The 26757-nt window shown below is 33.5% G+C and overlaps 5 protein-coding genes across 7 annotated transcripts in view; 2 read left to right on the top strand and 3 right to left on the bottom strand.

Moving 5' to 3' along the window:
• Positions 1–40: 40 nt before the first annotated feature.
• On the bottom strand, positions 41–1605 carry LOC106120832 (uncharacterized). 2 transcript variants are annotated; one of them, XM_013316289.1, is made up of 7 exons: positions 1524–1605; positions 1307–1402; positions 1022–1233; positions 799–851; positions 625–723; positions 450–550; positions 41–274 (listed from the first exon to the last, which is right to left on the bottom strand). In XM_013316289.1, exons 2-7 carry the CDS (start codon positions 1363–1365, stop codon positions 175–177), a joined length of 624 nt encoding a protein of 207 aa, XP_013171743.1. In that variant the 5' UTR covers positions 1366–1402; positions 1524–1605; the 3' UTR covers positions 41–174. The 2 variants fall into 2 exon arrangements, with proteins under 2 accessions (XP_013171743.1, XP_013171744.1); XM_013316290.1 differs by having other exon boundaries at positions 41–288; positions 1307–1592.
• Positions 1606–1656: 51 nt separating this feature from the next.
• Positions 1657–9200, top strand: LOC106120833 (uncharacterized). The gene is made up of 4 exons (XM_013316291.1): positions 1657–3257; positions 3644–3847; positions 4318–4736; positions 6753–9200. Exons 1-4 carry the CDS (start codon positions 1748–1750, stop codon positions 9012–9014), a joined length of 4395 nt encoding a protein of 1464 aa, XP_013171745.1. The 5' UTR covers positions 1657–1747; the 3' UTR covers positions 9015–9200.
• A 1010-nt stretch (positions 9201–10210) lies between these two features.
• Positions 10211–11559, bottom strand: LOC106120657 (UPF0587 protein GA18326). The gene is made up of 3 exons (XM_013316024.1): positions 11209–11559; positions 10818–10937; positions 10211–10384 (listed from the first exon to the last, which is right to left on the bottom strand). The coding sequence occupies exons 1-3, from the start codon at positions 11456–11458 to the stop codon at positions 10269–10271; spliced, it is 486 nt and encodes a 161-aa protein (XP_013171478.1). The 5' UTR covers positions 11459–11559; the 3' UTR covers positions 10211–10268.
• A 230-nt stretch (positions 11560–11789) lies between these two features.
• On the bottom strand, positions 11790–16852 carry LOC106120817 (ataxin-10). Its single transcript, XM_013316265.1, has 8 exons — positions 16570–16852; positions 15231–16096; positions 14611–14745; positions 13524–14346; positions 12910–13054; positions 12606–12669; positions 12365–12426; positions 11790–12159 (listed from the first exon to the last, which is right to left on the bottom strand). The coding sequence occupies exons 1-8, from the start codon at positions 16725–16727 to the stop codon at positions 12034–12036; spliced, it is 2379 nt and encodes a 792-aa protein (XP_013171719.1). The 5' UTR covers positions 16728–16852; the 3' UTR covers positions 11790–12033.
• A 280-nt stretch (positions 16853–17132) lies between these two features.
• The window catches only part of POSH (SH3 domain containing ring finger posh), a 31822-nt gene continuing 22197 nt past the window's right edge, over positions 17133–26757 (top strand). For both annotated transcript variants that reach the window (XM_013316214.1, XM_013316213.1), the window contains exons 1-2: positions 17133–17443; positions 21824–21949. In XM_013316214.1, the coding sequence (XP_013171668.1) occupies positions 21836–21949 (114 nt within the window). In that variant the 5' untranslated portion in view covers positions 17133–17443; positions 21824–21835. The remainder of the gene's footprint in view (positions 17444–21823; positions 21950–26757) is intronic.

Raw genomic sequence — 26757 nt, 5'->3', positions numbered from 1 at the left:
TAATAAAAACATGAGAATAATCTTTAACAGAATCCCTAATTCTAGTGAACTCTTTTTCTTATAATCTGTGAATCTACAACAATCTGTAATCTATAAGTAACATTTTCTACTCTGTTCTACTATGTTACTAGTAAACAAATTTAAAAATCTACCAATTTTTTTTGGTAGAATCTACTATGTAACAATTGGTGGTAGACGGTCGTTGCAAAATATTTTCTTTATAGGTCCTCGCTTTGGGTCCAGGATTCTCTCGTCATTTTTGCGGGGAATATTCCTGGAATTAAATACCTATTAAAAACTTAGCAAAATATCTTTAATAAACCATATTTCACATCATATTACGAATAAATCCAGTGAAATTTCCGTACTCAGTAATTTAATCAATACTTTACAATCCCTTAGTAATCTTTTAAAGACTTTGAGTGTGGCAGAAAATGTGATTTACTTACTGCCAATAGTTGCCATTTCTTTGCAAACGCATTATATTATTATGACATATCATCAATTCATTCTGCAGATAAGTCCTCTGGTCGTTCACACGTACGAACAACTGAAATAAATTTAATTTCTATTTATACCACATAAGTCCTAGATTCCTATTTATATGATTTGGTAATTTTATACCTTAGACTCCGAGTCCAAGCGCCATTCTTTACTACGTAGTGTACTTATCAAATCCGTTTTGAGTCTTTCAAATCTTTTCACTGTGCGAAGAAGTTCAGCCTGCGCGAAATTATCAAAGAAAATTTAATTAACATAGCAATTACATGAAATAAAAATTGTCTATGAAATACTTACAGGCGTAAGAATGTCAAGATTGATGTTGAGGTCGTCATGCTTCAGTTTACAATCTGAAATCAAAACACATTTGTAAAACATAGGTTTCTCCTATCGAAGAAGTGACCTAATTATTTGAATCTTCTAAACTAAAACATATCTGAATATTGATCACCCCTTATCCTGCCAGAAAGTGCGAAATATAGTGAAAACCTACGTCAATGTAAAAATATTTCGAACACACCTGGTCCACAGACTTTTGCGTTCTTAATTCTTTCTTTCAAAATAGGCAATTGTTCTTTAAGCATTTCTATGGCATCTAGTAGTTGCTTATGTCTTGCGCTTTCCTTCTGCAAGTCGTCATCTTTGTCCCAAGGGTAATCAGATTTTCGTAGTTCCTCTTGCATAGAAACTATTTGTTTCTCAAGTTCTGTATTCTGCCATGCCGCGGCTTCCCTATTTAAGAAAATGTAAAATAAAAATTTGATTCATATTTTTAATGAGTGCGTATAGGGTGTATAGTAAATACCTGTAAGTTTTTTCATGTTCCAGTTCATTTTTAAGGATATCAATTTCATTCTCATTCATTTTAATGTTAAACTCTTTACCCTTTTTTTTGCTCTCTCTGAAATTGATTTAACAATCGTTAGCAACCATCCTATCAGTAGGTTTTGTATGTTAGTTCATTTGAATAGTAGTATAAATATCAAGATATTTTATTTCGTATCATTTATAATTGCTTTTACCTTTCTTCTTTTTATAATTTTTTTTCTTGAAGCGCATCACATAACTACCAAATTTATAACATCTGTGCGAAATTGTCGTCAAATATAATCTACGTCTCCAAACAGCCGGTAAATGTCAAATCGATTCAAATTTTAAAAATTGTTTAAATTTAAAAGTTGGAACGTGAACTTGTAAACTTGTGATCTTTTCATTAGTATTGTAAGTTAATTTAAAACTTAAGAAAATGAGTTCAATAACTTCTGCTTTACATGACGCTGATAAAGCGATAAAGGAAAATGTAAAGAAACAGCGCGAAGAAATATTGCTAATATTGAAAGAGTTAATAGAAAGAGTACAATTATTTTCATGGGCGCTACAGCAAAACTTCATCGATACATTTTATAATTTTACCCCTACAAAAAGCTTAGAAGAACTGAACTATAAAAATCGCAAATTCAACATATTAGCCGACTACAACAAACTATCTGAAGACATAAAGATAGTGAACGAAAAGTCGGAAACTATAAACGAAGAATTTTGTAGTTGTTGTAAGAAATTAGAAAATGCTATGAAAGTTTTTAACAACTTATGTATCGTTGTAGAAGTTAAACAAATTCTGGATACGGCAAGTCATGAATTCGGTAGATATAATTACGTAGAAGCGATGGTAAGTATTAAAAACTTGCGTAAACAACTTACATCGCTTAAATTCGAAGGTAACGCAAGTAAAGCGCTATCGAAACTCAACGACCAGGCAGAAAACCAATTAGCTATGTATGCTGCACAACTTAGCATAGAATGGGAGGATATATTCAGCTGGGAAGAAAAAAAAAGTGTTTATCATCTAACATACTCTTTATCAATACAACAAAGTGATCCAATCCTAATAAAAAATGTCTTAAAATCTCTCTATGCAACAGAAAGATTAAATGCAGAACTTGGTTTATTTTCACATTTCTTTATTGATAAATTACTTCACAATGTGATAAGACATAATTGCAATATTTACACTGAAGATTATTTAGGAGCTTTGGTATTTAATATCAAGATAGATTTGAATGATCCCAACAAACCAAACTTTCAAACTATTTTCAATAACTTAACAGCTGTGTTTGAATTTCTGCAATCAACTTTGGGACAGTTTGAAGATGGTAAAAACTTTATACAAGTTTTTGCCGAGTCGATTAGACAAAATTTTTTCAATAATATAATAAAAGACTGTATTAGAAATAATTTACCTTCATGTGACAGTAGTTATGAAAATTATAAAAATATTGCCTTAGAGTTGGATTCATTTAATAAATTTTTGGTAGATTTAAAATTTGTTGAAGCGAATCAATCACCACTTAACAAGTATATAGAAAACACAGAATGTGTCTTGTATCGTAAAAAGTGTGATAAATTGTTATCTGACGTAAGAAATATGCTCGGTGAAAGCTTGTCATTTGGAACAATCACTGCCGGGAACATAGCTGATATTCCAAATGATTCAGTACTAGATTCAAGTAACTGTCCTAATAGTAAGGAAACCTTATGGGAAATAAATAATCCAGTTTTCTTATCAAAATGTAAAATTTCTAGAAATGTAGAGAAAATTATGTCAATGATAATTGAACATTTGGAAGAGAGTACAAAGCTTCCAGAAGAGTACAGCAGGCAGCTAGTTATGTATATAAGAGATATAGCTATTATGTACCAATGTTTGATACCTAAGAAGTTTAAAGTTAACTTAGAATGTTGTCCATTGGATATTGGTAAGATTATTCTTATGGTATTAGTAAATTTACACTAACAATAATAATTTTGAAGCTAATATTATTTTTAAAATCTTATGATAGCTCACCTCTATACTTTTATAATATTATAAAGATTAAATTTTATATCTTGTAATAAACTCAAAAACTTTTGCTATTATAAATCTTAAGGGAAAGATTCTATTTAATTCTACACAAAATCCGATTTGAAACATCAATCGAAAACATTACATAGTCTTTGTAAATTTTCAATTCTAAACTTAATTTATTTATGTTATTTGTTGTACACAATTTTTCTTAAGTTGTTGGTATCAACAACAACTTAAGAAAAATTGTGTACTTATGTATATTTATATGAAAAAAGTTATTATTTTAAACATTTTCAGCATTATTCTTCAACAATTGCTTCTATCTGGCACATAGTCTGATTGGACCACCGTGGAAAAATATCCTGCCCGCATTTCTAGCAGATCTGCTGACAACAGTTCTGCTGGAATGTATACAAGACCTCAGAGTTGTTGGTTTAGAAAAAATCTCAATATACCTTCAGGCTCAAAGAAATACTATTGTTAGGACAATCGAAGAAACTGGTATGTATATGCATTATTAATAACTTTTTTAAACAAGAAAAGGTAGAAATAGGCTTTTGGATATCACACTTCATCATCGGCTCACTATACATCCCCACTGAGGGGTTCAAAGCATACCCTATGTCAAACACACTGGCCCACTGTGGGGTTGACTTCACACATATTTTTAAATCTCTTCTCAGATATGTGCAGGTTACATCACAACATTGGGATTCAAACGCAGCACCTGCAAATTGCATGTCAAGTGCTTAACCCATGATCTACCAACACTCTCACATCATACTTACCAAATGGAATTTACGTTTTACAAATATCTTAGCACCTCCAAATCACATTCCTTTCCCCTAAAATTGTGTTCTGCTCCGCTATACTTCCGCTATACTTTTTAAGTTTTTTTTTACTTGAATACCATGTGAAATATTTCAGTGTGTAAGTTTTTGTAATCAGCATAAATTATGTTTTTATTTTAGAACTGCCCTGGACACATGATTCATACCAAACATTTGATGCTGCAATAAAAAGTTCTTTAAGTCTTATGAAAGATTTAAACAGCAGCTGGTTTAATGTTCTTCCTATTAAAATGTATGAGCTATCTATGTGTACTTTATCCCAAGCACTTTGCCAAGCAATGTTGGACCGAATATTTGCCGATAGTAAGCCAATTTCTGAAGAATTGGTCTACATGTTGGCCGTTAGATTTGAAGATACGATGGCTGAAGTTACATCATTATTTGATGAGGATGTTGAATTGGATAATAAAATAAATATATGGGTGAAGTTCAGTAAAATGCCACAACTTTTAAAAGCTCAATTACTCGAAATAATAGATTTGTGGCGTAATGACAAACTTTTACTACAGTGTTACGCGTGTGAAGAGATCCGGCAAATTGTCAAATTGAGATTCCCAGATGATAAATATAGACTAAAAATATTGAAAGAGATACAATAAAATATAATTTTTTTTATCCCGTTGCGTTTTATTTCCTCTCACCTGTAAATTAAAAAAGTCCATTGAAAAAATGACGATCTATTCGGTACGTACGTGATTTATGATACACTAGCTGTTGCCCGCGACTCAGTCTGCGCAGAGTTAAAAAAAAACATAATTAGTAACCAATGTGTTCTTCCAGACTATGTTATATATGTATGCCTAATTTCGTCGAAATCCGATCAGCCGTTTTGTAGATACCTTCAAACAAACATCTAAACATTCATCATCATCAACCTGCCCTTATCCCTATCTAGGGTCGGCACAGCATGTACTACTCCTCCATACATCTCTATCAGCCGTCATATCCGAGTCTACCCCCTTCTTACGCATATCCTCTTTCACACAGTCATTCCATACTTTTTTTGGTCTTCCTCTACCCTTGTAGCTATCCACAATCAATCTCATTACTTTTTTGCTTATATCATCATCATCCCTCCTCATAACATGTCCAAACCACGCTAATCATCTAAACATTCGCATTTATAATATTAGATATATTTCCCGCTTTTTTTCCAGTCCAATACTACACTTAATCCTAAAAGTATACCATATTCTCCTGCTATGATAGTATACGTTGTTAAATCAGTAAAAGGAGTTTAAAACTACTATAATGCGATAACAATGTCATAATTATTCAAATATAATTAAAAATCAATACATTACATAATACTTACTTTCAAGTGTATCGTGCAATTGAATAACAAACGCATGTCAAATAATTTAATTCTATTTGCGTGTAAAATTAACAGGGTTGTGCAATTAACAGATGTGCGGAACAAAGGAAGTAGGAAGGTTTGGTAACTCGGTACTTATGTTACATTTAATGAATTCTCTGAACAGGCAATAGGTTCGTAATGTAGATGCATGTAACTTTAGTATTCTTGGATAACTCAAACAACAATAATTTAAAAAAAGAATTACTGCAAAAATTATTTGTGGACAGTTTTGATGTTATTTTTTTATCATTAATTAATATTATTATATAATAGAAAATGAAGTTTTATGAAAAACGATAGAACTCTGAGCTTAGTTTTGGGAATCATGAAGAGAATTAATTATCTACTTTGTCCAATTATCAAGGATAAGTTTTAGAGTAGTGTACATTCCTCAAATTACTTTAATATCTCCCACAATAAGTTAAGCTGCTTCACAAGCTCAATGCACCTAGATTCTAGTTGCTCCATAAAGACAACGCATTGCTTTTGGACTTAGTCCAATATAATGCCTACTGTTCTATATTACTTTCAACTAAATGTAATAAAATGGAAATACATTAGACAGAGTTCGATTGTCATTTTAAATTATTAAATTAATATTTTATATAATAGTTTATTTACTAAAAGTAATCCAAGTTTGTTCAGTGAAAGTGGATGTTCCCGCCCAACCGTATGCTATTTAAGTGAGTGACGCTTCCTTGGACGCAGCAATTCGTATGTGTTCGCTAGAGGCCGCCGCTCCACACTATGCAACAATTATCGGTAGGTACAACACTAGGAATTAAAAAAATATAATTAAAAATGAGCGCGAAATCAAACGTCAAACTGCCAGTGAGGTGTTTAAGTGAAAGTGTTTTTTTTAATGGTGAAAAAATATATATGGTGATATTTATGTGGTGCCAGTGTTTATACAATTAATTTAAAGGATATTTTACTTGAATAAAAAGGTAATAGATGTCCTTAGAAGAAGAATTAATTTAGTCAATTTTTCATTTTATTATAGTGTTTTAGTGTTAACAAAAAAAAATTAGAATTAAGTAATATAAAAATCGGTAGTCATAGCTATATTAAAAAAATAGGGTTGTGGTTACAATTTTTTTTATTATTATATAATTGGAACATATAATTACTAACGTTCAGAAACATCGTCGGTTGATGTCACATTTTTTAGATTAACATTATATTTATTTTGTTGCAGACGGCATTCCTGATCATTGCGTTAGCGATCGTCGTCAATGATGGTGGCGCGACGGTACAGAACAAAAACGGAACCGACCAGCTAGCCGAGGAGGCGAAGACTAAACTTGTTACTATCATAAACGGCCCAAAGTACGTAAACCTAACCTCGACACCTAAGCCCCAGCCGTCGCATCCCTCAATAACTAACTACACTTATAAACCAGAACTGAGACCACCCAGCAAACCGCCAATCAAAACCTCGCATGACGCAAAGAAAAAACTACTAGAAATACCACAACAGTACTACGGCCAAATACAAAGATTGCCTACACAAAACTCATACCCCATATCACCACATAAATTACGCAAATACCAAAAATCAATCTACCGATTTCCACGAGTTATACCACTACCCGGACATCATTATTACAAGACTCAAACTCCAAGAACTCAGACTCAGACTCCAAAAACCCCACTCGTCTTTGCCGCATCGACCGTCAAGTCATTCGTAGTAAAAAGTCCAAAATTCAGTTTACCAGTACAGACTATTAACGGCATAAGATCAGATTGGGTCAGACCACCGCCAATATTTAATTACACCACAACAACGACCACGACAACCCCGACGACTACGACTCGAGTGTTGAGGACAAAGAGGATATGGCCAAAGAGAATTCTTGAGAAGATGAACGCGACCGCTAGCAACACGACGGAGACATCAAACACGACTGAAGCGAAAACAATTAACTCAACAGACCACGCACTATCAGATAGCACACATATACGATTTAATTTTCTTAAAACAATAAATAATGAAGCTCAATCCACAACAACAGCTCAACCCACCACCCGAGGCTATCGACGATTTACAAGGGGTCCTAAGAAAAAAGTTACAACACCGAGCTTCGACGAACTTGAAACTAATGACTGGATACCAATAATACCGACGCACTATCCCATTTTTAAACAAAAGGCTCAAACGCCCATAAGCAGACGATCAGACGTTTTTTATCCACAACCAAAATTAACGCACACACCGAGAAAACAGACGCTATTTCTTAACTCGTACGGATTTGTCCCGGCCACTAATACCGCTAAAACATTAACACCGGTGATTGAAAGGAAAAAGATGGTTTACTTCAAGAGGAAACAACTGAATCCCTATCTATATTCTGCTTACAGTTCGCGGGGGTTGCACTCACCGACGCCGTTTATAGTCGCCGGCCTGCACACGCAGCACGCCCCCTCCCCGCCCAAAGTTTTCACCAAAATTAAGCACCATCACCATCATCACCACCACAGATACGTCAAAACGGTGGAAAAACCCATCAAAGTTCCGTACAAGGTGGAAGTGCCTAGACCTTATCCGGTCGAAAAGAAAGTACCAGTTCCGGTGCCATTTGAAAAAGTTAAAATAGTGGACAGACCCTATCCGGTGACTGTCGAAAAGAAGGTTCCATATCCAGTAGAGATTAAAGTTCCACATCCTGTACCGGTCAAAGTTGTAGAGAAGGAATATGTTCCAAAACCATACCCGATCATTCATCACGTGCCGGTAGTTAAGGAAGTCAAAGTCCCTCACCCGGTTCCGTACCCGGTAGAGAAAAAAGTGCCTTATCCGGTTCACGTTCGAGTGCCCGTGGATAGACCTGTTCCATATCCGGTCGAAAAGAAGGTACCTTACCCCGTCCCAGTAAAAGTTTTCGTGCCTAAACCTTATCCGGTTGAAAAGAAAGTGCCGTACCCAGTTGAAGTAAGGGTGAAAGAACCGGTTGAAGTTATAAAACATGTAGCTGTAAAAGTGCCAGTGCCACAACCGTATCCAGTAGAAGTACCACGTCCGGTACATGTGACAGTCGAGAAAAGAGTACCTTATCCAGTGGAGGTTGAGAAAAGGGTTCCAGTAGAGGTATACATACCACAAAGGGTAGAAGTTGAGAAACGTGTACCGGTGTACGTGCCGAAACCTTATCCGGTTGAAAAGAAGGTTCCGTATCCGGTCAAAGTTCCTTATCCGGTGAAAGTGCCGGTTAAAGTTCCGGTTAAGGTGCCAGTTGAGGTTCCGGTTTTTATTCATCATCCATATATTTACAGCAATGACCGTTCTTTCGTTAGTAAGGGAGGGGATAACTTTATTCGAGAAGCAACCAATTCTGAGGAGACTCCGACTAATGCTCCCGAGCATACAGTAACAGTTCACGGGAATACTGGTTTCACAGGGTTCAAAACAGTAACCGAAGATGGCGTAAGCTCAACCTCAACTTCGACGGAAACTCCATGACGTTAGATAATTTATTTATATTGAATATAAGACTCGTTAGTTTACAATCTAGTTTTTTAGTATCTAATAGGAACAAAAATGTGGTGCACATGTTTTTTGTTGGGACGCTGTGTGTATGAGTAAATGAGTGATGCTGTGATACTATTCTTTTGTTATTTTTTTGACTCTTCATATTTAACACATTAGCTGCCATGTCGGACTACATGTCCGACAAGCTAATGTTTCAATCGGGCCGTGTCGGACTATGTATCCGACAAGCCATACTTCCATTCAACACCTCGCTGTGGCTTTTAAATCGAATTGTTGTACACAGCGTGACTCGCAAGGCTCCATTAAAATGGTTTTGGACATTTTTTTTTCGTTTTTCGAAAAATCATTCTGGCACCTAACGTGTTAACTTTACAAAAGAGTGTATTTGAAACGTCACATCTCTATGAACTTTATTCTTTCCCAAGATTTCTTAGCTTATAATTTCACGTTACATTGTCGACGAAGTTTTCGCCATTATTCAGAACTGACCTGAGATCCCTAACTATAGAATTCTAGTTAAACGATTAAGATTATTTGTTCCTGGTACAATAAAAATGTTACATACAGGTAAGTAACATTTGAAGCGTGCATCTTAAAAAACATGTATAGAACTTTTTCTTTCGATAGCATTGCGCGTTTACTTAGCACTGACGCATGTTGCGTTTTAGCAAACCAAGTGGACCGAATCAAAGATTACTTTCATTCAACACTTCCTATTCCTCGTTCAATATTTTTGACGCTTCAGTGATCAGAAAGAAAAGATTATCATTGTAAATAGAAAGAACACGTAAGAAATTAATCGATTCAGATATGAGAATCCTCTATGTTGGCCGAGTTGCCAACCTTCAAGAGAAAATACTCTTTTCTCAAGCTTCTATATTCTACTTTCTTCCGATGATTTCTAAGTGATTCACTTCGTTATTATGCAGAGAATACTATATGACTAATTACATGAATAAAAATAAATTAAAAATTGCGGACATTAATTCCATTATCAAAAGATATTTGCTTTACCATTTTTGATAAATACTGCCTTCAAAATATATTCAAATTAAACAAATTATAACCATAAATTAATATTAATTTATTGTAAATTTACGTAACTTTTTAATAGCATTCCCACCTTTTACTCGTAGCTTGTTATTTCAAATAAAATATTGGACATGTATGCTTACCATAAATGTATTATAAATTCATAACAAAAATGTTATAATATCTTTATAGTTATTTAACTTTAACAAACTGCCATTCCAACTCGTAAATTCCAACAGAGTTCTGGTTTTTTTCATCATAATCCACCCATTCCTTCTCGGAGAGGTCAACATCTTCAAACTTTTTTCCTGTGTAACATAAAGCATATCACTAGAATTACTAAATATTGTTCATCATATTGTAGTTATCCTTCTTCGGATGTTTGAAATATCAACTAGTTTATCTAGACTTTTTTTTTAAAATGGACAAGACTTGACATTAGTGTAATTAATTTACTAATATTATAAATGCGAATATTTAGATGGATGGATGGATGAATATTAAAAGGTATTTCTGGAATAGCCCATCATATCTCCCTGTTTTTTGGCATAGATGTAGAACATACTTTGGAAGAATTTTATACAACATTGAATTTGATAAAAATCTTTACATTTCCAAAAAAAAGATGTGAAAACTTAATAATTAATGGGGAGAGAAAGACATGCATATTATGAGTATCAAATACTATAAATCTTTTATTTTCATAAGAGAAGATTAAAAGTTTAATTTATATGTACTTACCATCATCTTCAGCCTCGGCAATCCATCCAGACTTTGGTTCAAAGTCAACAGGCTCAACTCCTCTACAGTCAAATATTACTATTGTTTTGAATTTATTCACATCATTGCTTGTGAAAACTCCTGGAAACATTTATTTCAATTTACATGAACAGAGATTCTAATATGAAAGTTGTAGTATGAAGCAAGGAAGTAGTTATCAACTTTGCTACCAGAACTATGTTATCAAACTTTTATAAAGCTATAAATGTTTTCTTACTTGATTAAAAAAGTTTAAATGAACTGTTAAATGTAACTAAGTAAAACTTATCTTAGATCTTTCATACACATAAATGTACACTAAAAAGATAGTTAAGAAATCCTCACAGTTTTATAGGTTATTGTATAACTGTACCATTGCTTCCTTCAATAACATCCATGCTGTTTTCCCTGGAACATAACTTGCATTTAATTAACAGGTTTGTTTCAGATCTGTTATGTTTCTGTGGAACTTTCTCGGCTTCTGTGAGATCGTGAAACTTTTCCGACACCTCGCCGCAACTTCCACATTTTAATTTCAAAAACCACTGATAATACGGGTGGTTGGTATATAATTTTTCAACACATTCTAATGTCGCTTTAATTTGAAGCGCTATTTTCACCATAGTTCACAAATATTCTTGATAACTCAGCTTTATTAACACTTTTGTAATGTAATTATTGAAAAAACAACAATAAAATTGGAATCAGATATGGAAATGTCAAAGTCAACTTGATGTTCACGCTTGTCTTTACGCAAAATAATCAATCCAAATTCTAATTATTTATTTTTCTACCATTAAGTATTCTAATTTTATATCGAGAATTAATTGTTCTACTAAAATTGTTTTGCTGTTTTAAGGATTTGAAACCTTTAACCTTGCATTAGTAGCACGAGAATATTTTTATACATTAAGCTAGGATAATATTAGGATTAAAAAGTAATCAACAAATTATTTTTTGTATATTTTTATTTTTTACCATACATAATGTACAGATCAAATAACATTCATTAGTTCATATTTTACTTCATTCTTCTATCGTCGATATAGCATAATGCATTCCAGATTAAACATTTTAACTTGAGAATGGAACATCAATTTTGTGAATGTTCGAAGCGTAAGTTTATTTTTTTTACTGGATATTCTATGTAGCTATTAAAAGAATTGCTGTTGAAAAAGCCTGGTTTTCTACTATATTTTCAAGCTCGTTGCAATGGCGCTACTTTTATGCTATTGCCTTGTGAATCTGTATGTAGAGTGAGGCCCATTTCCTGGAGCACCTCGTTGTCTACTGGTCCTTGGAGAGTCATTCTTGATATAACCTCCTAGAATAAAAATTTATTCTTTAAACTACCGAAACATTCATACAAAAAAGATACGATAATACAATTTTGAAAATTCGCCATTAAGCTACGTAATTTTTTTTTAATTACTAAAACTGTAAAGGTCATAAACATTACTTGATATTAGATTTGCTCTTAGAATGTTCTCTGTTGATCTAAAATACTACTTTATAATAATTTACTTTACCTGATTTTCTGGACAATTTTCACACAAATTACGTACTGCGAAAATCACCCATTGCATAATAACTGTAATTTTATAAGGAAACAGAATTGATTTCTTTAAAAATACATAATTATTTTTTTTTAATTAATTGTTTAACTACAATATATTAAGACGATTTTTCTCTAGATGACTAGCTGCACAACTCATTTACATAATTCCTTATTAGTGTATTGACTTATTTAACTTATTACAAAAAGGATACGAGGATTTCGCGCGTCGATGTTACAGCAATCTAAAAGCACGGGAATAACTTCCAATTCTCGCATCTGAAAAATAAAAAAAATGTCCGTAATTTATTTATGCTGTCTTAGAACAATATCCAAGTTCAAAACATAATTATCTCTGTTATACGTATGTAAGGATATGACAAGATTTTAGTCTCAGAAACCAACAGTAAGTATACATGACATAACCTAACCTAACGGTACATCAACTGAAAATAGTGTTGTTAACATTGCCATGCAAATGTGAATTTACGCTGAAATTCAGAAGACACGTATTTTTACCTGTCTCTTGTTCTCCTGGTGCTTCCAGCAGAGGTTGGCGAGTGTCCTCACGAGCGCCGCCTTGAAGCCGAATGCAACATGCCGCTCCACTGTCTCCACACAAGTCACTGCCTTCTTTGGTGTGTTCATGTCTATTGCCCCCAATCTTTGTGGATAAACAACAGATATATGAAAAATAGCAAGCATTTTAGTGCTATTTAAAATTATCACCTAAATAAACACAACAAAGTTATTTAAAACTAGCAATTGCCCGCGACTAAAAGCGCGTTAGCACGGAATAAATATAGTCTACCATAGACAGTGTGGGTTCCTAAAAGTGAAAGAATTTTTCAAATCTGTTCAATAGTTTAAGTGCCTATTCAATGCAAAACAATCAAATCTTATCTTTTTATAATATTAGTACAGAGTTTAGATGAAGACCATAGTGAGTTCAAGTTTTTTTTAATTTATTCACATTTCAAGGACAATCCCTCAAATGTGTAGAATCTTTTTTTATTCATTTTAAATAATAATATGTCTTCGGCAATTAAAACTATAAGAAAATAAATAAACTAAGGGTAAAAACGTTAAAAGACATTTTGAATTACAAAAAATAAATTAATAAGAAACTGTACCTTGTTTTTTGTGTTTCTGGCGAATCAATTTTAACAGATGGTATTTTAGCTGATGGATTCTCTTCCGCTAATTTCACTTCTTTAACCGGTTCCGTTTTCTTTTCAACATTAGTTGAGTCTCCGCGCGTTTTCTCCGATGATATACCTAAGATCTTCTGTAATTGTTCGCTGAGATCAAAATCTGTTGATAGATTTTGACTTTTCTTAATCTCCTTTGGTGTATCGGGTGATTGTTTCTGTGAATCATTATCTGGTACAGCATCTGATAATGGTGGAGATATTTCACTTGGAGATGCTTTAACTTCTTTAGCTTCAGTCGGCATATGTATTTCAGTTGGAGGATCATTCGGTGAACTATCTTGTGAATCTGTTCTACTACCTTCTTGCAATTCTAATCTTGGTTGTAGACCTACTGGGATCACTTCGGCTATTGTATTCATACTACCAGAAGGTGATTGAGAATCCATAATCAAAGGAGGTTCATTATCATCACCAATATCTATTTTATGTTCTAAACTGATCCTTCTAGTTGGCATGGAGATGCGTTCGTCAGTCTTTGGTACGGAACTACTTCTTTTGAATGCGACTTTAGCCAAATCATCTATTTTAACATTTGGATTGAAATCCGGACTTCTTTTAGGTTCGGGCATTGATTCCATGAATTTTAAATTATCTAATGCGTTCAATGTATCTATTTTATCAAGGAAAGGAGGATTTTCATTACATTCAAAGTATTGTTCGCTGCTCTCTGATTCCGTACATTCGGATGTCGTTTCGTTACAAGATAACATGTTGTCGGCTGAATCATTTTTACATAGCGGAACTGAAAATTTAAAAAAAAAAAAATGTTTTAAGACGATAACTTAACTATTTTTAGACATTATTAGTTAGAATCCTTTCGCGCGAATGGCGCGCTTTCATTACCATGTCATGTGTCAGATTGATTAGTGGGGGATATAAACGTTGACAATTTAGTAAGATTAGTTGCGGCAATACACCGGCATATTGTTGGATTTTCTTCCAAACACTATAATTATGCGAAATTTTGGTATTTAATTAAAATACTACACTATTTATTTGTACTTACTTTCTGGTGGAACGTTGTTGGACGATATATTTTCATCATTGATTAAATGTTTGCCCGTAGCTTCATAAAGTTTGTTTATTGACGAAAAGAAATTGTTACTCTCTTTACCTAATTTGTGAATGGCACGAAGAAGAACTGAAAGAAATGCGCTGTATTAAATTAAAATGACTAAACTACTGTAATGTATTGTTGTACTGTAAACAAAATTCCTGCAAAATACTTTTTAACGTTTTTACCCTTATCGTAAGTAAATAAAAATGATTACTATTTCACTAACTTTACGGTTGTAATTCGAAAGGCATCCGACTAGCCGGCCGGTTGAGATTTGACAGTTGACGTTTATATTTGTCGTTATTGTGCACGATATTTACATGTGCAATTAATTCAATACTAGCTGTTGTCCGCGACCCCGTCCGCGCCGATTTAAAAAACAAACATAATAAGTAGCCTATGTGTTCTTGCAGACTATGTTCTACAAGTGTGCCAAATTTCATCAAAATACTTTCAGCCATTCCGGAGATACCTTGAAACATACATCCATCCATCCATCAAACACTTGCATTTATAATATTAGTAAGATAAAAAATATGTAGTAAGATATTATTAAAAATTATACTTACAAGCACAATTGATGAATAGAGATGTGTCATTCTGCAAACAATCCATATAAGCATCCATGCTGGATGCCGTTGCAATAATTTCTAATAGAAAAACCACTTCTTGAGGTTCAATGCTGTTTACATATTTATCAACAGTTTTCAATATGCAATCCGATTTACTTTTAAACTCGTGTGCCATAAACTTAACAAAATTAACTGACACATTTATATCCTGTGATTCGGTTGACATTAAAATATTATATGCCAGATTTAAAACGAGCATTCTGCACTCGGGATCTAATTTAGAATATAACCTTTCAATGTATGTGTTTTCTACACCGATAAGGTATTCTATAATTAAATGTGGATATTCAATGTTGCCATTATTGTACATGTATGCAAGTGAATTAAGTAAGGATACATCATCTGGTAACACATTTGGTTGACCTAAGAGTATGTTGTAGACTATCATAGCTGCTGCGGAAGCTATTTTATCATTTTGTCCAATCAAACAGTTCAAGATGATTGTATCAAATTTGTTCCATATCATGATTTGATTAAAAGGATTGTTAACAACAAGGTTGCCTAGAGTTTGTATTAGTACTGTCATGCAGCCTTCAAATTTCTTTTGTAATTCCTCATTAAGTATTTCTACACTTGGATGTTGAAACTCTGTGGCCAATATGAGCATAGAATCAAGAATGGAGAGTTCTTTTGAGATATAAGTCTGCATTTTGGTGCCAGCAGCTGCACATGACCGGACTAAGCGAAGGCATTGCTCGGCTACTGCAAGTGTGCTGCGGTTGTATGAAGCTTGTTCTACATCCAGCCTCATGATGTGCAGAACCTCTGCTATCAATCGTAATGTGTACTCTGAGGCTTTTTTACTGAAATTAAAATTTGAAGTTTGTTAATTTTGATATAATTATAAGATCTGATTTGTTTTCTGTTATTACAGTACTTCTTAAAAATGTTTAAAAAGATTATTGTTGTACTATTTAGTAATAATAAGTTGCCCAAATACTAACAAAGGTTTACTATAACATTAATAGCATTAAACAAAATTAATCTAATTAAAGTCTTGAAGCGAAATAACATCACCATTTAATAACATACTAAAGTTTTAAGAAAATCTGACTTTTACTATTACTGTTTTATATATTTAACATTGAAAAATAAAGAAATGTATGGTATGAGTGAAGAGGAACAAGACCGATAATATTTTTGTCATATAAAGCATGGCAGTTTCAATACTGTGAGTCAATTAACCCTTAAATATAGCGAATTTTACAAAAGATATGCAAGTCTACAAGCCAAATTACTGCATAAACTTGCTCATCTACAAAACTGTAATTTTTACGGTCTTAATCTTCCAGTTTCTGCATCTCTCGATAACTGTGCTTCTGCTCGTAACATTTCCTCCACCGCATCCCATTCTCCGGTTTCTAATTGGAAATTAATAAGCTTGGCGTCTAAAAGAATTTCCTCCGCAAACCAAACACTTTTATCTCGTGACATTGTTTCAAAATCTACTGTTAATAAGCACTTCTTTTACTTAAATTTGTAAATTTACTTATTAAAAGAAAGAAATTATCGGAGTCAGCAATAATCAACAACAAAAATCACTTCCAGTCAGCTGTCAAAATCAGAAGGCTGTCATCAAACTGACATTCAGACGACATGCAGGAGAGAAGTTTTACAGATGTTACAAGAAGCTTAATTTTAATGATGGGTGCATATCACTCTATTTTATTTCATATCGTTCATTGTAAACGAAATTATAGTAGTACCATTTTTAATAGGTTTGTAAAATTTAATTGCTGTTTTCGAAATTAAAAGGCTACATTTTAAAAATTAGTAGTATATTGCAACCCTCATACATATCTCGCTCCCGCCCCCGCTTCTTCTCAGTTTGTCGAATGTCGAACGAATCACGAATTCACGAATGAAATGAAAGAGAATGAAAGGAATAAGCGGCTAAAAGGGCATTTCTTAGTTGAATTTTGATCGTTTTTTATGTGAAAAGTGTATTTTTCCGTTAACAATTACGCCAGTGGATAACTTATTTATTATTTGTGTTAAATGTTCTATGAAGTGCTGTTTGTAATTATGTGTTGTTTCGAAGCGTTGGTGTGTCGAATTTGTGAGTGATCTAGGTGGTATCCTGGTTCTGTGCCGTGCAGAGCAATAATGGTTCAACTTCCCGCTGGCATCGTTGGAATTTAAACAATTTGGTGAGTCATCAGCGTTTGAAGTTGTCGAAACAAGGTGAAAAAAAACGGCGGGTGTTCCGAAAATATCAGGAATGGTTGTTTTGTATTTAGTTCGGCTTCCTATAGATAAACATCACAATGTGCGCTATTTTTATCAATAATGTACAATTTGTTATCTTTCTGTTGCCTCAGTGTTGTCTTTTGGTTTATAATTTATTATAGAGTCTTCGATTTGTAAAAGTCTAATGAACAGGAATTATTGCGTATATAAACATGCTTTATCGTAATAACAACTTGTTAAGAGAAAGATTACAAACATAAGATAAAGTTATATTGTTTTAATCAGACAGTAATAGTTTCAAATCTAACAGTTATACACAAATAAAGTTTGTTAAATGTTTTGACTGTAGATTTCAATCAAGTAATTATAATAACTTCTAAATCTTATAGGCAAATAACTTATGAATATTGTTTAGAAGTATATAATTTAAGCTTAAGTAATAAACTATAATTAAAATGAAACTTGATTCAAGATGTGCATAGATGTAATCACATATTTAAAAAAAAAGAAAGACGAACACCTAAATTCCTGGGTCAAATGAGTTTGTAGAGATTTCTGATAATACATTGGCAAGCAAATTTAGAAACAGGTTTTTTTTATAATTTGAGCACCTAATATTTTTCTTTACCTGAATTAAATTATAATTGATAAAACAAATTTCATAATTGTAAATAAATTTAAATAAGAAAGCAACCAGATTGAATGCGGCTATAAAGGTAGAGGAAGACCAAAAAAGTATGTATAGATTGTATGAAAGAGGATATGCATAAGAAGGGGGTGAATTCAGATATGACAGCTGATAGAGATCAATTTACTTAGATATAAGACCAGGTTAATATGTTCAATACAAACAATATATATTTAGTTTTTATCCTTTACATAGACAAAGCTATGGGCAACAGGTTAGTTGTTGAATAAACTTTGTAACAATGTTTTTAATATTTTTAATTTATCTATTATAATATGATTGTATAAGGTTATACAAAGTAGTAGACAAAGGTTATATTTATAGATATTGTTAAAACATAGGATATTAATATACTTACTCCGCTGGCGCATTGACCCAAAGTGAGTCTTGTCCTCAACAAGAGACAGGAGGATCGGCTATCATTTTAATTATTATAAAACCTATTTAAAATCAATTTTTTCTTTTATCACTTATAAATTTCAATTTTATCAATTTTAATTTTTTTTAAAAACAAACTAAAGGTTTTGTATACTTATGTGAAGTATTATAAATTTATAAAAACCATACTATGCCAATAAAAATGTATCTAATACAAAATACAAGACATTGACTAAGTTGTTAGCAAGTTGTAAAGTTTTGTTTTTAGAAACTTATCATTGTGCAAGTTGTGAAAACAATGCAACACAAACTTTCATGGAACTACAAATTGTTATGAAGTGTCTTCAGTTGCAAGATATGTTGATTTCAACTGAGATTATTATGAGATTCTAAGAAATTTACATTACTTATGTGTTAACACTAGCTGTTGCCTGTGACTTTGTCCATGTGGAATTAAAACAAAAACTTAATTAGTAGCCTATGTGTTCTTCCGACTGTGTTCTACATATATGCTAAATTCCAGCAAGATCCGTTGAGCTGTTCTGGAGATACCGTCTAGCAAACATCTGCCCATACATACAAACATTCGCATTTATAGGATTAGTAAGATCATAACAAGGAAACTATTGTATGTTTCTAATAATTAAATTCAAAAACTACTTTACGATTTCCAAATTACTTAATCATTCACAGGAGACATAGGCCATATTTAAAATTATTATATAAAGTAAAAAAGGTAATCCGTCTGTAGTGTGAAAGTGTTAAAACTTTATTAAGAGTCAAAATCTCTTTGCTATACAAATTATCCAATTCTATCTTCATAATATTTTGTAGTTATCTTTCATACCAAATTTGTAAGATGCCTTCTTTCATATTGTAGTAGGTTCTTGTTTGTAGCCATTTCTAAGTCCACAAGACTTGTACAATCCTTGGAGTCTGACATTACCTAACAGTACAAATAACAACTTTTTTTTTTCTTGTTCGGAAAGCAAAGAATTAAAGGGTTGTTGAAAGTATCAGCTTGTATGCATACAAGATTTTTAATATCACTGATCTATGTTTCTTATGCATTCTCGGAAGTGCAACAGATTATGTGTGAGGAAATTAGTTTTTGCTTTCATAATGTGATACCGGATGTGGATTAAATATTACGATGGATACTGCGACTTTGTACATAATTTCCGTTCTAAGAGCACTTTTAGACAACATTCAATGGGGAGAAACACTGAAAGCTATAAGTAGGTGGCGCTAGCGATAAACATGGGCTGTCATCTGTCAAATGTTTTGTACGTCACTCTGGCTATTTAATTGTTTTTTTTTCATTTATTATTAACAGCCGCGTTGTGAAACGGTCTGTCTTCGACTATATTTGCAAACCAATACGACCTAGTACATTATGTTTGTTTGATGTGTGAGTAGATCTGCCAATTTTCAATAAACGTGGATTAATATGGTGCAACGTATTTTTCCGCAGCTGTAGTTTTAATCGATGTCAAGGCACTGGTTATAGTTATAGTTAGATGATGCAACTCACCCTTACGGACGACGAAAGACAAAACAAAAACGATCATTACTCACGACGAAGCGAGTGACTTTTCATTAATGTAAAACTCGTAATTCTAAAATTCCTGGGAAAGTCCAGCCAATCCCTGAAAGGTGACAACCCTATGTATAAGCCGCTTAGTCATTTAATAAATGGACGGTTATTGAATTAACTACGGACCCTTCCTGTTTTAGTACGAGTAATTGTCAACATTTTTCTATCGAAATGTGTCACCCTATTAAGTATTCTAAAAGGGGCAATTAACACAACTTTCGTAATAAACGAATGATGAAAATTCTATGAAATTCTGTCCAATGTTTCTGAAGCTGGATCAAAGGACATGATCATTTCAAAGCGGAGGCATACCCACTAAACCTCTCTGTTCCTCCAACGCATCGGGACGGGGCCAAGGGCACGCTTTCGCTCTCCTCCGCGACAGGGGTAGACAACCTAACAAACTATCCCTTGGTTCATAATATAAAATTCAAAAGTAATACGAACATTTTTAGGAGCATAGATTTTACTGCAAAAATTGTTTTAATCGATGTTTGTTTAAATGTATCTCCAGATTGGCTAAACAGATCTGTATGTAATTTAGCGTAGATGTAGAACATAGTCTGGAAGGACACATAGGCTACTAATTTTTTTTTTTAATATCCCGCGTACGGAATCGTACGTAATAAATGGAGTAGCGGATATGGTGGCATTACAATTTGGCAGATGTTTATACCGGTAGTTGCATGCAAATGGTACAATAAAACACTGGCTTGTGATAAAAGAAGAAAGAAGTCATACGTTTCCTTTTTGAGTTTGTGTATAACCATGAGATTGCATTGGAAATACATTCACAAAAATATGTTTTATGTAAGAAACTCTGAAAACTCTCAGAAACTTGTATATTTTTTGGCAGAAATATAATACGAAATATAACGAAATATAATAATCATACTTCTTCCAGAACTATTAGATAAGATTCTTTGCTATGATATGAACGTCATGTGATATAAATATTTCATGTATAATTTAGCAAAATATCTACATATAAAACCTTACTGCGTCTGTTTGAACAACTCATTATAATAGTTATTAAGAAAATGAGCTATTATACATTTATACATGAAAGTCAAAGTAATCATATTGCAGTTCTAGTTGTCGCCCGCGACTCCGCATGCGCGGATTTAAAAAAAACTTAATTAGTATAGTTCGTCCTGACTATGTTTTACATAGTGTAGCCGTTCTGGAGTTACCTTCTAACAAACATTAAAACAAACATCCATCTAAACATTCGTATTTATAATATTAGTTAAATTTACAGTCCAAACTATTCGCCCCCTTAGAAAAATCTTGATAACGGTACATATAATTTTATGTACATACAAGTACATTTCTATGAACTGTGGGTTAAACGACATAGTATAAATATAATCAAGCTTACGTATTCTCTTGTATAGTACATTGCACTCGACAGCTGGTAAAAAGTGACAGATCGTCACCATCCAGTAGAATGTAACCGTGGAATCCTGCTGTAACAAGTCCGCTCTGAAATACGTAGCCAATGTAAATCTATGTTAATATAATTAATCTTGAACATATACGTATTTATGATATTTACATAACCACTATTAAATGTCTATGCCTAGTATCTAGATTTTTTTATTATTTTAAAGCAGTTTTAATACAATGAAAGATGATACGGCTTGTCAATAATTTGTACTCGTTTCCTTGTCCCAGGTTCCGAACGGTATGGATGAAGGTCTACTGAACGATCTACTGGAGTGCTCCGTGTGCTTGGAGAGGCTCGACACCTCCTCGCGCGTCTTACCCTGCCAACACACATTCTGTTTGAAGTGCTTGAAGGTTTGTACAATAGATAAGATCTTCTTAAGATCCTTTTCGTTTAAAACCGCTTTAGTCATTGAAAGAGCTTACCATATAAAGAATACAAGATCAACCCACAGTTTCTGAGACAAAAATCCCCTTTAAAAATATATTGTTGTATCTGTTTTGTCAAAAATGAAAGAAAATGATGACGATACAGAGATTTTGGTCTCAGAAACCAACGGTAAAACAATCGATAAAACTTAACGCTATTACGCACTCAAAAATGTTAGTCGTGATCGAATCAACCCGACTATTGCCATGTAATCTCCAAACATAAGTTTAATAAACACATCTTTAATGGAACACAGCAGCAGCAAAGAACTATCAGTTCTTACTTTAACATGTTAGCTTCCAGAATGATTTTTCGAAAGACGAAAAAAATTGACCCGCTGTTTATAAGCTTTATGGGGCCTTGCGGATTACGCTGTATACAACAATTCAATTGAAAACCGTCCGACAAGCCACAGCGAGGTGTTGAATGGAAGTATGGCTTGTCGGACTCATAGACCGACACGGCCTGATTGAAACATTAGCTTGTCGGACATATAGTCCGACATGGCAGCTAACGTGTTAAATATATCACGAGATGATTAACTTATTTATACTCTAATATTAGTAGACTTACTTATAACTATCCTATAAATAAAAAGAGGTCATTGACTTAATTATTATGTCAAAGTATAATGTACACAGTAATGTAATTTATCTTATTCTTGTCTAATTTAAGTAGGTAGTTGTAGATTATTTGACAGCTATGTTATCTGTAAGCAATATATCATAGTGATGTATGCAGCAGGAAATACATAATGTACCATTAGGCCAGCTGATACGTATGTACTGTACGCATCTTAACTACTTTTAAATTAGGACGGCATTGTATAAACAACCGTCTCTACCGGTACAATGCTATGGAAAAGTGTTTATTCATTAATAAAAATCCGTACAATCGTATTCTGTTAACAATGTTTGTGCATCCAATGTTAAAAATTTTTTTTTGTTGTATCAAGGCGGGGAATCTTACTTCTTAGTAATATTATAAATGCGAATGTTTAGATGGATAGATGTTTGTTTGAAAATATCTCCAAAGCGGCTGCATGGATCTCGCTGAAATTTGGCATTGATGTAGAAGAACACATAGGCTACTAATAAAGTGTTTTTTTCATTTCCGCATGAACGGAGACGCGGATGAAAGCTAGTTATAAAATAATTATCATACAAACTGTAGTAATGTAATATGAACACAAATTTTACTTAAATATAATAATAGTTTTTAAACACTTTTTCGTTTGCGTGTACTCCTGCAATCCGACTAAACAACCCTCTTCCTCGGGCAACGTAAATAAACATAATTTTATTGCCCTTCGTCTTATCTAGCCGGTTGGCATTTGCTTTGACTCATTCTATTGAGTCATGCTCTAGTAATTAATAAAGTACGGTTGCAAGTAATATCTCTCACCATCTTTCTATTATGGTTCTTATACATGATTCTACATCATCATCAGCTCACTATACGTCCCCACGACAATAGTCTACCACCCTGGTCCAGTGCCGGTTGGTTGACTGCACAGATGTCTTTGAATTTCTTCTCAGATATGTGCAGGTTGCATCACGATGTTTTCCTTCAGCGTAAAAACGAATTTGTTTAATTTTGACCAGGATTTTTTTATATAGTTGCTATAAGTTGAAAGAATTCTAGTAACTCCCTTTTTTAAAGTATTGTTTAGCATGTTGAAATTCACAATAATACTGTGAAAACATTACGCGTTATAACGTTTATTTTGCTCGTGATGTTTCATAAATTATTCTTACGACAAACAAGGTCAGTCGGATATTTATACCTGCTTCATCGAAGGTCATGTGAATGTCGAAAAAAAAACTTTTTACCTGATTTTTAAAGAGTCGATCACATTGATAGTCAATCGACCGTTGTCTTGTATCTACGTCCGTAAGTTAATAATACTCTACAAAAAAAGGCAAAGGTAACATTTTATTCTGCCAATGTTTATCAATACAATACTAAAATCGATATGAAGTTCTAATAATCGATCACAATTAAATCGATAATAGCCCACTGTTGAGTCATCTCCTCGTTCATTCCGATCACGATGTTTCATCGTTATCGAATATCGTTGAACTGTAAGGATTCGTATTCTAGTGACAACAGCCAAGTCGTGTGCTTGATGCATACTTGTCGTCTATACGTGATATAAGCTGATTAGATATAATAGAGTCAGTTTCACACCTTTTCACATAAGTGACTCAAAACAAGTTTAAGTGCATTTGTCAAAAAAACAAAAAAAAAGAAGAGTTACATATAATAAGAAAGGACAACTTAAGACAACTATTTGACCTTCTGTTTTGTGCTTCGCAAATTATTCTATATTGCAGGATTGTTAATTAAAAACACAGTCACGTAAATGTGACAGATTAATATTTCGTAGAATAAAATGACACCTCATTCTTCAAAGTCGGTCACAACTCGCAATAAAAGAACGGATAAAGAATTAAATTCGCTATCCACTAACGTTCCAATATTGTACAGGAAACTGTCACCAGACATTATCTTATGCTACTGTGAGAAGTTTTCAATCTTATTGTATTGAGTATAATTTCCTTGAAATGGGTAGTAAATAAATGTCCTCCACTGTACATAAACAATACATACTCTTCCATATAAACAGACGTATTCTGATAAATTTGAAAGTAGCGAAATGTACAGACACATTTAAAGTTCATTTTCCCAACTATTGATCGATAAAAATACATCACCGTACCGTTTGTAACGTCTCGCTAAAATATCGCGGCATCGAACTCACGTACTGGCAAATTGAATGCTACACGTGCGACTAGAATGTTAATGTCCTGTCTGATTTACTAAAGCTCTTCGATACACGATAAAAGAATTTTATGAACCATTGCGCACTTCTTTTACCGTGAGTTTCCGAAACTAAAATTCCAGTTTAGAACATCGTTTCTGTTTTGTCAGATATGTTTTATACAGAGATATCGGACTCAGAAACCAACGGTTGGTTACTTAGAGGCAAATCAGTGAATGACATACTTGTCTAACAACTCATAACGTGTTTAAGGACATTTTTATTTAAATAAAATACATACAAATATCAACCGTAATGACTAAGTTATAGTGGTTATAATACAATGTAATAGTTTGTTTATTTGTGCAGCTTGCGACTTCTTGGGAAGTTCTTCTGAGTCATACTGAGATGTTGCATGCGGGATTCCACTCACAATAAATACGTTGACCTGCTAATGCAAGGTCTCGACAGATTGGCGGCGCGAATCGCAACGTTTCACTGCCGTATTGAGACGTTTAATGCTCACTCAGAGACTGCTCCTTTAGTGTGGATTCCTGTCACTGTATTGAATCTTAAGATAATTAAGTAACCTTGAAACGACATCTTACTAATATTATAAAATCGAAAGTTTGGATCTATGAATGGATGGAAAGTTTTTATAAAATACTAGCTGTTGCCCGCGGCTCCTTCCTCGCAGAATTTAAAAAAAATACTTAGTATCCTATATCTATGCCTAATTTCAGCTAGATACCTTCATCCATCCATCCATCTTAACTTTCTCATTTATAATATTAGTATGATTTTTAAAATGGCTGCATGGATCTCGTTGAAATTTGGCATGGATGTAGAACATAGTCTTAAAGAACACACGGGCTTCTAATTAAGTTCTAATTCCACTCGGACGGAGTCGCGGGCAACAGCTAGTAATAATCTGGTAAATGCGCGTTTTTTTTTTATTGGCAAGCGATCGGCAGCACACATAAAGTTGTCAAGTACAATCCACCTGTCTGTATGGATACCTCATTTGCACACAGTGGTTTTGCATGACTTTTGTAAAGGAAGCGTGTTCATTTATATAGTTCTTTGTATTTTGTATGGTCTATTGTAAGCTGACTTTTTGATGACAACTTCCATCCACACAACCTGGATGGCTGGCATTCCACAACGGTGCGATTCTCGCGCAATTTTTTTATCTCGCACAGCCGCGTTGTGGAACGGTCTGTTCAAACCAATACGACTTAGGGACCTTCAAGAAGCCAGAATACCATTCCTTAAAGGCCGGCAACGCATTGCAGTTCCTCTGGTGTTGCAGTTGTCCATGGTTGTCGTTGATCACCGTGGTGTTCTCGCCGCTCGTTTGCCCCCTTCTCTTATATAAAAAAAAAACTTGGTAATACTTGATTTTAAATCTTTTTGAGGGTTTTGGCGCAATTTTGACATAGGTACTTCCTTCTATTGCAATTTAAAAAGACTGAAGTAAACGACTGCAATCTTACTTCTTATTAATATTATAAATGCGAATGTTTATAATTTAGATGGATGGATGTTTGAAGGTATTTCCAGAACGGCTGCACGGATCATGTTGAAATTTGGAATAGATGTACAACACTGCTTGGAAGAACACATAGGCTACTAAATAAGTTTTTTTTAATTCGCGCGGACGGAGTTGCGGGCGATAGCTAGTAACTAATTGTAGTGGTGTTTGCAAGTTGAATCAATACCCGCTCGTGTGGCGAGGCCTTAAATGTGCAAAATTAATAAATATGACCTTGAATAACAATTAACGGACTTGGCAATTGTCTTTATGCTATTTATATTAGTTAAAATAATTAGTCTGTTGAGTTTGTATTTAAGAGGGCGATGAAAATAAATGATAAAATTACATAAATAGCCTATGTGTGCTTTCAGAGTATGTTCGATATGAATGCCAAATTCTATCGAGATGCGTTCAGCCGTTTTGGAGATACT

This window comes from Papilio xuthus, unplaced genomic scaffold (assembly GCF_000836235.2).
Source record: "Papilio xuthus unplaced genomic scaffold, Pxut_1.1 DF826949.1, whole genome shotgun sequence".
In the NCBI taxonomy this organism is placed as follows: Eukaryota; Metazoa; Arthropoda; class Insecta; order Lepidoptera; family Papilionidae; genus Papilio; species Papilio xuthus.
This window is presented reverse-complemented; position numbering and strand designations above follow the sequence as displayed.